Source organism: Rhagoletis zephyria, unplaced genomic scaffold (genome assembly GCF_001687245.7).
Source record: "Rhagoletis zephyria isolate East Lansing unplaced genomic scaffold, Rhagoletis_zephyria_1.1 Rzeph_scaffold_02366, whole genome shotgun sequence".
NCBI lineage: Eukaryota > Metazoa > Arthropoda > Insecta > Diptera > Tephritidae > Rhagoletis > Rhagoletis zephyria.
The window spans coordinates 14800-27873 of NW_016159450.1; the positions used below are offsets into that span (position 1 = coordinate 14800).

Here is a 13074-nt window from a genome sequence, read left to right on the forward strand (position 1 = left end):
TTTCCCACAAAATTCCAGAAAACTAAAAAAAATACAAACAATCTTTTCTGATTTATTTTTGAATTGATGCGAATTTGAATGCATTTCAAAGGAATGATAATAATTATACATATATAACTATAGGTACATTTATTAAAAACAAAAAAAAATCCAATTCTTCAAGAGACGACTGACCAGTAGTTTGACATCATAAATATCGCTAGCTAGCATGAGAAATTAAGGATTAATGTACTTATTTTATTTTTTCTTATTTATATTCAATGAATATAAATTTTCTAAGTCCAGAAGAGGCCCNTTTCTTATTTATATTCAATGAAAGGCAAATTTTCTAAGTCCAGAAGAGGCCCCGAAAATCCGATAAGGCCAAAATAATACGAAATCTTTTAATAAAGATCGAATCCTTTTGATTCGTATGGAGTTTTGCTTTGCTTTAAACACGCAAAATGTTGTATTCAAAGTTCCTGTAAAATTTGTAAAAATGGACTTAGCAACTTTTCAGCCGGCGATATGTTAAATATAAATACGGAAACATATAATCATTTTTAATAAACTTTGAATAACTTATATTATATATATTTTTTTTAATTACGTAAAAAAAATTGTGTACATAAAAGTGTGCAGCAGTTTGTTTGAATTGATTTAGAACGGGAACATACCTTTTTGTCAAAAGCCTACGAAACGCTTTCAAATAAAACATTTGCTATTTGAAACTTTGAGGCGCTTAAAGCAAGTGAAGCAAAGCTGCCATTTGGCCAGCCTTCATACATTTTAGTATATTCCAAATAACTTTTGACAGTTCTCAAAGCGAGGCAAGCAAAGCAAGCCTGCATTGGGCCAATACCTTAAGAGAGTCACAAAACTCAGCTCATCACTGTTGTAATTTCTAGTGCGCCGAGAAATGTGTCACAAAAAATTCGATTTTGAGTACTAGAAAAATACACAAAAATTTAAAAATTTGTATTGTAGCGGCATATTTATTGCAGCGGCAAGCTTTGAGGCGCAGTAGAAATCACAGCAGTGATGAGCTAAAGTTTGTGACTTTGCTAGAATACGGCTGTTAATTTAAATCTTATGATAAACCATATTGGTTAATAAACTGAGTCAATTTTGAATTATTTACAGGCTTAGTCATGATGTCAGCGATCATTTTGTTTGTATTGAGATAGTCTAATTTAATCAAGCCTTGTGTAAGCTTTTCGCGTATGAAGTAAGTTTTCGCGTCAATGTGTTTGGTTCGTGCGTGAAAATTGTTGTTCATGGCTAGTTTTATAGCGCCTTGATTACCGCAGAAAACTTGTTTTGACCTCGGGACGTCCCTAAAGAGTTCTCCCTCAAAACGTTTAAGCCAGAGTGCTTCTTGTATTGCCGCAACAAGAGACATAAACTCAGCTTCCGTGGACGACAAGGCAATCGTAGGCTGCTTACGAGTGGCCCACGAAATAGCGAAATAGCCTCCTTGTAGACGGAAAACATAGCCAGATGTTTAACGACGTTCATCTTGGTCGCCAGCCCAGTCCGCATCACAATAANTTGCTAGAATACGGCTGTTAATTTAAATCTTATGATAAACCATATTGGTTAATAAACTGAGTCAATTTTGAATTATTTACAGGCTTAGTCATGATGTCAGCGATCATTTTGTTTGTATTGAGATAGTCTAATTTAATCAAGCCTTGTGTAAGCTTTTCGCGTATGAAGTAAGTTTTCGCGTCAATGTGTTTGGTTCGTGCGTGAAAATTGTTGTTCATGGCTAGTTTTATAGCGCCTTGATTACCGCAGAAAACTTGTTTTGACCTCGGGACGTCCCTAAAGAGTTCTCCCTCAAAACGTTTAAGCCAGAGTGCTTCTTGTATTGCCGCAACAAGAGACATAAACTCAGCTTCCGTGGACGACAAGGCAATCGTAGGCTGCTTACGAGTGGCCCACGAAATAGCGAAATAGCCTCCTTGTAGACNTGGACGACAAGGCAATCGTAGGCTGCTTACGAGTGGCCCACGAAATAGCGCCTCCTTGTAGATGGAAAACATAGCCAGATGTTTAACGACGTTCATCTTGGTCGCCAGCCCAGTCCGCATCACAATAACCAGTTAATTGACCAGCGCTGTCTTTGCGGTAAGTCAGCTTCATGTCAATTGTGCCCTTTAGATAGCGAAGCACTCGCTTGACTGCCTCCTAGTGCGCCTTACCATGGCATGTGTTGAATAGGCTGAGTGAGCTTACCGCAAAACCGATATCGGGACGGTTGATTTGTGCAGCGTACACAATTCAGCCGATCGCTTCTTGATAGGGTATCAACGCCATCACCTGCTTCTCCTTCTCGGTTTTTGGACACAAATCCTTTGATAGACGTTGATTTGGATCCATTGGGGTAGCTACCGGGTTGCTATCTTGCATATTAGTAATTAATTTATTTTATAATGAGGAAATAAAATGCACGTCTTAGGCTTTCTGCTCATTGGTCGTCCAATCATAGTTGAGTCATAGTTATCGTCATGAAGCAACGATTACATGACGATTACACTTCTGCACACTTGGTCGTGATATTTCAATTCATTTGGCGTCTAAAAATTCACTTGGAGCAGGTATTTTCTGTTTTTTTTGGTTGATATTTTCGCGAAATATTTACAAAAACCTGCAATTTTTTAAATATAGACTGTGCTGCAACATTTCTAGACGTAATTTTCCAGTAATATCTCTTCTTTTCTTTTCCTGGAATGTGTTTTGTGTATGCACACAGAGACTTAATACAATTTCGTCATATTTTATAGTTAAAACGCTCATATTTATTAAATTTTAATGCAATTATCCACTTTTTAATAATTTCCACAGATTTTATGCAAAAAAATACTAATTTATACAATTTTAATGCAAATATTAACTTTTTCNTCCTTTGATAGACGTTGATTTGGATCCATTGGGGTAGCTACCGGGTTGCTATCTTGCATATTAAATCGACGTAAGATATCTGACAAGTATCGCTTTTGGTCAATGGAGATTGATCCATCATGATTTCGAGTGATGTTAATCCCAAGCACAGACGTTGCAGCTCCCATGTCTTTCATTTTAAAGTGCTTAGACAGATCCTTTTTGAGTTTTGTTATCATTGTATTGTTACCGCTGAAAATCAAAATATCGTCAACATAAGCAGCCAGTATGATATTTTGAGCTGAATGCTNTTCACAGTGCCGTACTTATCCGTTTCTGCATCTTCTACGATTTGCCGATAACTAGCCGATAACGACAAGTGTGCAGATCTCCTTTGAAATGCATGTGCTCGGCTCAAAATTTCAGGGCGAGACGATAACGCAACTATGATTGGACGACAAGTGTGCAGATAGCCTTACTATTTGGCAAAAGGAGATGAGAGAGTGAAGATTTTATTAGCGATAAGCTTTTGTCAACCGATAAACATTTCAGCTTAGAGTTATCGATTACAATATGTACAACACTTCAAAAATTTGGATCCAATATTTACTTAAAGTTCGAATATACCGTTATATGAAAAGTGGGTTTGGTAAGGATTGGTGAAGCGGCTATTGAGATACAGCATTTCATCATACAATTTCATAACTATTATTTTGTATCAAAATTCTACTTCAAAAATTTGGATCCAATATTTACTAAACTTTCGAAAATACCGTGATATGAAAAGTGGGCGTGGTTATAGTCCAATTTTACCCATTTTCAATACCAACCTACCTTGGATAAAAGGCAACCTACATACGAAATTTCGTTGAAATATCTAAATTTTTGCTCGACGGACGGACGCACGGACAGACAGATATGACTTCATCGACTTCCCTTTTCATTTTGATCATTTATGTATACATTTGTCTATATCTATCTCGATTCGTTTTGGCTGTTACAAACAACCGCAATNGATTTTATTAGCGATAAGCTTTTGTCAACCGATATACATTTCAGCTTAGAGTTATCGATTACAATATGTACAACACTTCAAAAATTTGGATCCAATATTTACTTAAAGTTCGAATATACCGTTATATGAAAAGTGGGTTTGGTAAGGATTGGTGAAGCGGCTATTGAGATACAGCATTTCATCATACAATTTCATAACTATTATTTTGTATCAAAATTCTACTTCAAAAATTTGGATCCAATATTTACTAAAATTTCGATAATACCGTGATATGAAAAGTGGGCGTGGTTATAGTCCAATTTTACCCATTTTCAATACCAACCTACCTTGGATAAAAGGCAACCTACATACGAAATTTCGTTGAAATATCTAAATTTTTGCTCGACGGACGGACGCACGGACAGACAGATATGACTTCATCGACTTCCCTTTTCATTTTGATCATTTATGTATACATTTGTCTATATCTATCTCGATTCCTTTAGGCTGTTACAAACAACCGCAATGCGAACAAAGTTATAATACCCTTGTGCACAAGTGCGCTCGGATATAAAAAGAAAGTACACTTCATAGACTTTAAAACAGTGGTGAGTTATTACACAAATACACTTATGGCTAAAAGTTGCCAGCGTTCAAAAACAAAAGCCTATTCTTCTTCTTTATTGGCGCTGTAACCGCCTAAGCGATTTTGGCCGAGTCCAAGCCACGCCAGTAATTCTTCTGTGCTAACTGACGCCAATTGGAAATGGTAAGTGAAGCCAAGTTCTTCTCCACATGGTCTTTCCAACGCAGAGTAGGTCTGTCAGAGCAGGAGCGTTTCTGTCCATTCGAACGACATGGCCAAGCCAGCGGAGCCGCTGAATTTTAATTCGCTGCACTATGTCTATATCTATCTAATGCCTATTGGATATCACATTATAAAGTATTTTCCCAATTTTAGACAAACCATAAATATTTCACTTAATGTGGTTTCGAAATAATTTGATATCTGACTTCAAGTATTAATAGTTTGAAACTTGTCATATGAATGGTCAAAGAGAAATTACTTAAGTTTGAACAAAAATTAGTTAAAATGTTCCCGCTGTCACGTTGGAATGCTTACTCTAATGGCATTAATTACCTGTGTAAAATGCCTTTCTATAAAATGGTTAGCCTTCCTTTGAAGCTCTGAGCACCCATGCTGTTCGGCGAAGTTTGCTATACCAATAGCATTTGTTGGATCTAATTGTCTCTCTAAGAAGGCACAACACGCATTAATTACGTTTGGTACTTGAAACATCGTTGCAGCAGGCAGTAATTGGCAGACCGTTACTTCTGTAACACGTATGTGGCCTGTATACATGAAATATATTATACGACCCATTGCCGTGGGGCAAACCTTCAATTTGGAAAATAATTGGTAATTATTAAAAAGGTCTTTAAATTGTATATCAATGCCGGCCAAAACTTGCACATTGTGTAGTTTTTCGTTAGCGCTTTCACACCAACGCTAACGATGTGTATGCACGAAGTTATGCTTTCGCTTCTCACGCGCTTGGCACACACAGTCATGCAGATGTTTTAGGATTAGTGTGGCCGGCACTGTTTTATATTATAGTTTTATACATACTCCTTGCAGTTGAACTCGTGACATCTCCGATTCTTTTAATCCGCCGGTAAACATAGCTTTAAAATATGGAGATGCTGCTGACAAAACGACTTTGTGTGCTGGAAATAATTCCTGCTTCACTTCTAATATGACATCCGTAAGCATATTATGCGAGCGCATCATAAACATCATTTTTAAAACTTCTTTGGCGTAATTTGACATGCAAAAAGTCATATCATCATCCCTGTCGTCCACATCTTCTTGTTCAACCACTGGTGAACTATACGAACACGGGTTGCGGAATATAAAATCAGCATTTTGGCAGTTATTTATAGAATCACTACTGTTGCTCATCTCTGTTTCTGAAAGGTTAACGAGAAGTTATTATTTTTAATATGAATAGATAACATTTAAGTATGTTAAGAGAGCAAAAAAAGAAAAGAAAAATTAACAACGCAGAAAACGAAAAAGATGTTTTTGTTGTACAAAATTGTTAAGGTTCATAATAATTTCATATGTAGAATATTTTAGCGAATTTCGATTAGTTCTGTTGGATAACTAAAGAAGCCATCACCAGTCAGCAATAAAATCCCAGCAATGGGTTGTGCGCTTGGCTTGCGGCACGCCACGTAAAAAAAAATAAAAACCAATGAAAAGACCGGAAGTGCCTCGAATAGCTGGGCGCCCAAACGTTGACGATCCTTGCTTACCAATATAAGGACCACGATTTACGTATATGTATCTGGGCTCTGACAACGGAGAGAGGCTGATCGACTTCGCTGCGGCACGGAACATGGTGCTTAGTAGTACCACACACCAGCAACGAAACATTCTAAAAGCTACTTCGGTGCAGTGATGTTTAATACTTTTTTGGAAAATTCTCACTCAACAAAAATAGAATCTTCACATTTCCCTACGCTTTTAAATATGTTTCCTCACAAAATCCCCTACTATTTTTACCCAACATAAAAGAAGACCGAAAAAAGTTTGACTATATAAAACAAGGAATGTTCAATGCTTAGAAAATTTATAATAATAGTGGAATTCGCTCTTATGTGTATTCGTTGTATGTTGTGTAATCGTAACTGCATGAGCATGTGATTTGTTGTTGCTAGCGGTACATGAAATACACATGCAACAACAACCACAAGCTCGTCCAGTTACACTTAGGCAGGATACAGCGAATACACAGAAGCGCGAATACCACTAATATTACGTTGTATGTGTACATATCGATGCACAGTATATCATGTGGAACAAACTAAGTGGACAAAATTCATTCAGAGATTTCTATAAAAGGCGATCTTACTATGAATAACATGAATTATCCCCTGTTGGAGGGAAATATACAAAAAAAATTTGCCATCATTTGGTTTGAGATAATAATGGTAAAAAATATTTTAAAATCTCAACAATTTTTATTTAGTTTGAAGCCGTTTCTAATGGTTCATATCCCAGTGACTGCGGTGAAGAAGTCTGATGAGGAGATGTGGTGATAGAACATGTAAATTATCTTCTTCTTCTTTATTGGTGCTGTAACCGCCTAAGCGATTTTGGCCGAGTCCAAAACAGCACGCCAGTCATTTCTCTTCTGTGCTAACTGACGCCAATTGGAAATGCCAAGTGAAGCCAAGTCCTTCTCAACCTGGTCTTTCCAACGCAGAGGAGGCCTTCCTCTTCCTCTGTTACCAGCATCGCGGCCCGCGTTGAATATTTTCAGAGCAGGAGCGTTTCTGTCCATTCGAACGACATGGCCAAGCCAGCGGAGCCGCTGAATTTTAATTCGCTGCACTATGTCTATATCGTTGTAAAGCTCATACAGCTCATCGTTAAATCGTCTGCGAGATTCGCCATCGCCAACGCGTAAAGGTCCAACTCCAAGAGCCGCCTCATCAGATGCTTTTATTGTCCATGCCGCCGCGCCATACACCAGCACAGGCATGATGAGTGACTTATGGAGTGTGATCTTTGTACGACGAGAGAGGACTTTACTTCTCAATTGCCTACTCAGCCCAAAGTAGCACTTGTTGGCAAGAGTTTAAGGCTGACATTATTATTGGTGTTAATGCTGGTTCCCAAATAAACGAAGTCGTCTACTTTTTCAAACTTGTAACTTTCAACAGTGACGTGGGTGCCAAGACGCGTATGCTCTGACTGTTTGTCGGATGACAGGAGATACTTCGTTTTGTCCTCGTAAATTATGTATTATGTAAATTATACCTATGGGTAAATTATTGTTTTTCGACAACATTTTTTCATTATAAACGTCCTCAAGAGCGATAAAAATTGTTGAATATAGGGGTTAAAAGGTCATATAAAACAAACAAAAATTTAAGATATCCGTAAAACTTTTTTATTGAAATAGCTTAATGGTGACAACATTGTCTTCCTTGCAATTAGGGGAACGAAGGGTATTGTGGATGCAGCGGCTAATGGGTTCGGCCTATATAAAAAAGCGAGAGTAATTTAAAATAGCGATTCAAGCACAAATGAAGGGAATCAAATGGAGCTCCTAAATTAGTTTAGGTGGCGTTGAAGAACACCTAATTCCAGCATATATGTACGCAAACAACAAAAACAAAAATTTAAAGATTGTTCAGCTGGGTTAACAGCGCTAAGCTAGCTGAAAACACACATTTTTGCGAATTTCTCGGAAACCAATGGCGCTACTAAATTCGACTTTTTGGCGTTGAAGAACACCTAATTTCAGCATATATTTGGAAAATTTAAAACCAAAATTTAAAGATGGGTCAGCTGGATTTACGTAAGCTAGCTGAAAACACGCATTTTTGCGAATTTCTGGGAAGCCAATGGAGCTCCTCAATTAGTTCTAGTGGCGTTGAAGAACACCTAAAAGACACCTAATTCCAGTATATATTTGGAAAATTTTGCGAATTTCTCGGAAACTAATGGAGCTCCTAAATTAGTTTTGGCGGCGTTGAAGAACACCTAAAAGACACCTAATTCCTGTATATATTTCGAAAATTAAAAACAAAAATTTAAAGATTGGTCAGCTAGGTTAACAGCACTGAGCTAGCTGAAAAACCATTTTTGCGAATTTCTCGGAAACCAATGGCGCTACTAAATTAGACTTTTTGGCGTTGAAGAACACCTAATTTCAGCATATATCTGGAAAATTTAAAACCAAAATTTAAAGATGGGTCAGCTGGGTCTACGTAAGCTAGCTGAAAACACACATTTTTGCGAATTTCTCGGAAACCAATGGAGCTCCTCAATTAGTTCTGGTGGCGTTGAAGAACACCTAAAATACACCTAATTCCGGCATATATTTGGAAAATTTTGTGAATCTCTCGGAAACAAATGGAGCTCTAAATTAGTGTTTATGGCATTGAAGAACACCTAAAAGACACCTAATCCAGTATATATTTGGAAAATTTAAAACCAAAATTTAGAGAGGGCGGGGTACTTGCTTATGGAATTCCGCCAGCTTTGGGCATGACTGATATATGTACATATTTATGTACATACATATGTATGTACGATTGATCTGCTTTCGTCCTCCCCTCGCCGTCATCCAACCAATCAAATTTTTAAATTTCTGCGAAATGTTAATTTAACTATACTCGAACACTTTGTATGGACAATAATAATAATTTATTTCAAATTCTGCATGTAAACATGTTCTCGTCGATACATCATTACCGTTCAAATCAATAAAAGCCGTAGTTGCAATGGGTTTCTTATTTAGTTAACCACTTTGATACGTTGGACGGCAGTTTACTACGATATTCGTATTATTATTTTTCTCATCTAAAAAAAACGAAAACAAATTTTTTGTGTGGGGAGGGGGAGGTGTGTTCGAGATTCCCCCCGGTCCCGGAATGCCTCTCTACGGCCGTGGTAACTTGTAATTATACGATGGCAACTTTTCGATTTACAACAAAATGGCTGTAAAACAAATGAACTAAAACACTTCTTTGTTTCTTAAAAAGTATAACTCACGCAGTAGGCGTAAACAAAAATAAACCGGACTATGTTTTTCCCATTTGCGCGTGTGCGAACCTTCCATACCCGTTTGCATAAATAAATTTTTCCATTGGTGATGGAAAATATAGCGTTTCGAATTTCAGCAACCGAAACATTTCGCAAAATTCGCAATAATTCCCACACAAGAACCAATCTGAAAAAACGTATGGCATATCTTAAATCCTCTGGAATAACGACACAACTAAAAAAAAAACACTTCTTTGTCTAATCCACGTCTAATCTTTACTACATACATTATTAATCCTTACTTCTTACCTTGGTTAAGATTACACAAGGATTAGAGACATAAGCCCTTAACAGGATTGAGGGTTTTTTTAGTTGTGTCGTTATTCCACAGGGCCACATATATGTACATATCGCTCATTTAATTCAATAGTGTCATAAAAAATACATATATTGAGCTAAGTATGCAGAAATTACCGCTACCTCTTCTGCTTTGTTGTGTAAAAATGCTATGAAAGCTGTAATGATTTCCAGTATCTCACTAACTTTAAAGCCGTTTTTCTCGAGTTTCCTTTTTTCGAATTATGATACTATTGAAGTAAATAAGCGATATGTAAAAAAAAAAAAACAATACATTTTGTTTAACTTTAAATTTCGGCTTTATCAAGTGTACGCCCAAATAGCTACTGAGGCCACAAAAATCGGATTGAGTGCTCATGAAATATCAAATGGGCTGTGCTATTGAAGCACCTTACCCTCAAAAATTGTACAATGCAGCAAATTTGCCAAAATTGATGAAAATGTACAAAACGAACACGCGCCAACTTGTGTAAAAATTAGCTGTCGACGATAGCTTGAAAAAAACGTAAACTTATCTGCATGTTTGCATTTTCAGCGAAACACATTTTTTTGCATAAAAATTTAGATTCGAAAAATCCTTACATTTAACTTATTTATAAAAAACTGTCCTTTTTTTACACTAATTTTTTTCGACTAAAATACCTACGAGTAGGGAATTTTCCCTACATGTACCAACACTGCTTGGGTGTCCCTCGATCAAAGAAAGCAGGACCAAATTGATCACTGTGTGATAGTCGGAGGATTCGCTTCGAGCGTTCTATCCGAGAAGCAAACATCGCCTTGGATCCCTTACCCTGTTGCAGCTAAGGTCTGCATGCGCCCCTGTGCAATGTGTCGAGAAGTTGCAGTCACAACGGACGGCCCAGAAATTTCTCTATCGACTCTCAATCCTGCTTAAACAAGAAGCTCTTCATCTACCGGATGTAAATTGGCTGTGGGAATCCATCTTCCAATCTATTCATGTCGACTTTCAATCTTGCTTGAACAAGAAACTCTTCATCGACCGGATGTAAATGAGCTGTGGGAATCCATCTCCTAATCTATTATTGCCGCTGCGGACAACTGGTATGAGTGCCGTGTTGCTACTGCAGAGAAACACGCAGCATACAAAGCCACGCTGTAGTCAATAGCTCCTCGAGCGACAGTTAAACGATACAGGTGAAGAGGAAGAAAAGAGAGGCTCAATGACTTGAGTGGGAAGAGCTTAGGATGCTGGCAGACAGGAATGCGGCTTAGGCCAGTTTAGTTGAACTTAGTTTAAATTTGAACTAACTTTAAACTACTGGCCAGTTTTTCAGTGCTAGTTTAAGGCCGCTTCATAGTTGTTAGTTGCTTTGTAGGACACCACTGTTTTTTCTTTATGCAGATAGAAAACTTCAGCTATTTATTTTCACTTTTGATACGATCGTGTTTAAGGTTCTGAAAGATTATAGACGGAAAATTAAAAAATTTGTCAGGTGCTTCGTGTGTTGCCCGACACAATTTTTCCTCTTACGTATGAGCATTTCGCTTATCTATGTATTTTTTCGTGTATTTCGCAAATAATTTAAATATATTTCCTCCTCATTCATCTAAATTTTATCAGCTGACTAAAATTACACAACTTAATAGCTTAAACTCCGTTTAACCCAGCCAGATTGGGGTTTTAAACTCAGCTTTAACTACGTTTAAGTTCGACTGAAAAACATAGTTAAACCTGCACTGAAAAACTGGCCCTTAGAAATAACAAAGCCTCTGGGCAGAGGGCTGAGCTGCTCAAATCCAGCGAAGAACTGATAGGGAGCACTTACCAGCCTTTAAGCAGAATTTGCTATGTTAAATACATGCCCGAATATTGGAATCTCACTATGCTTTGCCAATTCATAAGAAGGGAGATCCTGCTGTTTGCGCCAATCATTCGCGGCTTAAGCTTTTTAATATTGCTTATAAGTTCCGGTTGACGATACTGTGTGAACGACCCATCTTATTGGACCTTATCCGTGTGTGGTAAGACCACCCTTGACCAGATTTTCACAGCACGTCAAATCCTGGTGAAGACACTAGATATGGAAATCGGCACACGCCATCTTTTTGTCGATTTAAGAGAGGCTTTTGATAGCACGATGAGAAGCTGTTTGTAAGGCTCCATTTCTAAATTTGGGATCCCCGAAAAACGAATACGCCTCTGTGGAGTGACGTGGACGTGCTGTTTGAGACCAAATGAGCTTTTAGATGACGTTTTGTGCGACTTTTTTAATCTGATGCTGGGAAGCGTAATAAGAGCTGCCAATCTGAATCGCAGCGGCACTATATGTACATATACAGTAAAAGGACGATGCAGATGATATTAGCATCGTCGGCCTGAAACTAAGGGATGTCAGCATTTCCCAACTTAGAAAAAGAAGCTAAAGAGTTTGGAGAGAAATAAGACAAACAGCAATAACGCAATTTATCAACTGAATGTGAAATAACACAAATTTGCTTTATTTCATTCATTTCTCATTGAGCAATAACACCAAATTTTAAACTTGACAATTGAGTAATAAAGCAAAATAGTGCACATATGTAGGTAGTCACCCAGTTACATTTGACAAAAAGTAGTACATGAACAAGTTAAATGGACGGATTTGTAAGTATACGCTGCGAATCGCAGATCGGTCGGGTCGAATCGATGCTTTGATAACGCGGTACGCACATACCTTAATTGAGTAAGCTATGTACATACATATGTATTGTATTTCTACCCAACAAGCAAAATAAACTTAAAAAAAGTTTTTTTTAAGTTTTCAATTATAAACATTAAGCTTACAAAACCTTGATTTTTTGTTTATAAAACGCTTGAAAGTAAGCGTAATATAATCGAAAAGGAACATTGGTTATAAGCGTAGAAATATAAACTTGTAATAAATGTTCAGAAGAAAGCTTTTTATAAGCGTAAAAGTGTAAACTTATAATAAAGGTTCAAAAAAAGTTTTATATAAGCGTATCAATATAAACTTACTAAAAATTTTCAAAAGAAAGCTTTTTATAAACATTTTTATAACCCTTTATTTAAAGATATTTCATTAAAACCTCATACATAGATTGCTTAACATCTAGAAACTAAACGAAATGCGAATTTTCCGCGGACTCATCTACAGTCGCGAAAATATAAATAGGGAATAGACATTTTAGCATACAAATTCACAATAACACATACAAATTAAGCATAAAAAAGTTAATTATTACATCTTGTTGCGTGCTTTCAATTACTTGCGGTTATTGGCAAATTGGAAAAGGGACATCGATGAAGCTATATATTGCGCTTTATCGCCGT

General features: G+C 37.0%; 1 protein-coding gene across 1 annotated transcript in view; it reads right to left on the reverse strand.

The window, feature by feature from the left end:
- Keap1 (kelch like ECH associated protein 1) overlaps positions 1-13074 on the reverse strand; it is a 30030-nt gene that overhangs the window by 9571 nt on the left and 7385 nt on the right. The window contains exons 2-3 of the mRNA XM_017621127.1: positions 5490-5830; positions 5001-5258 (exon numbers count right to left, since the gene is read on the reverse strand). Coding sequence (XP_017476616.1) covers positions 5001-5258; positions 5490-5822 — 591 coding nt within the window. The 5' untranslated portion in view covers positions 5823-5830. The remainder of the gene's footprint in view (positions 1-5000; positions 5259-5489; positions 5831-13074) is intronic.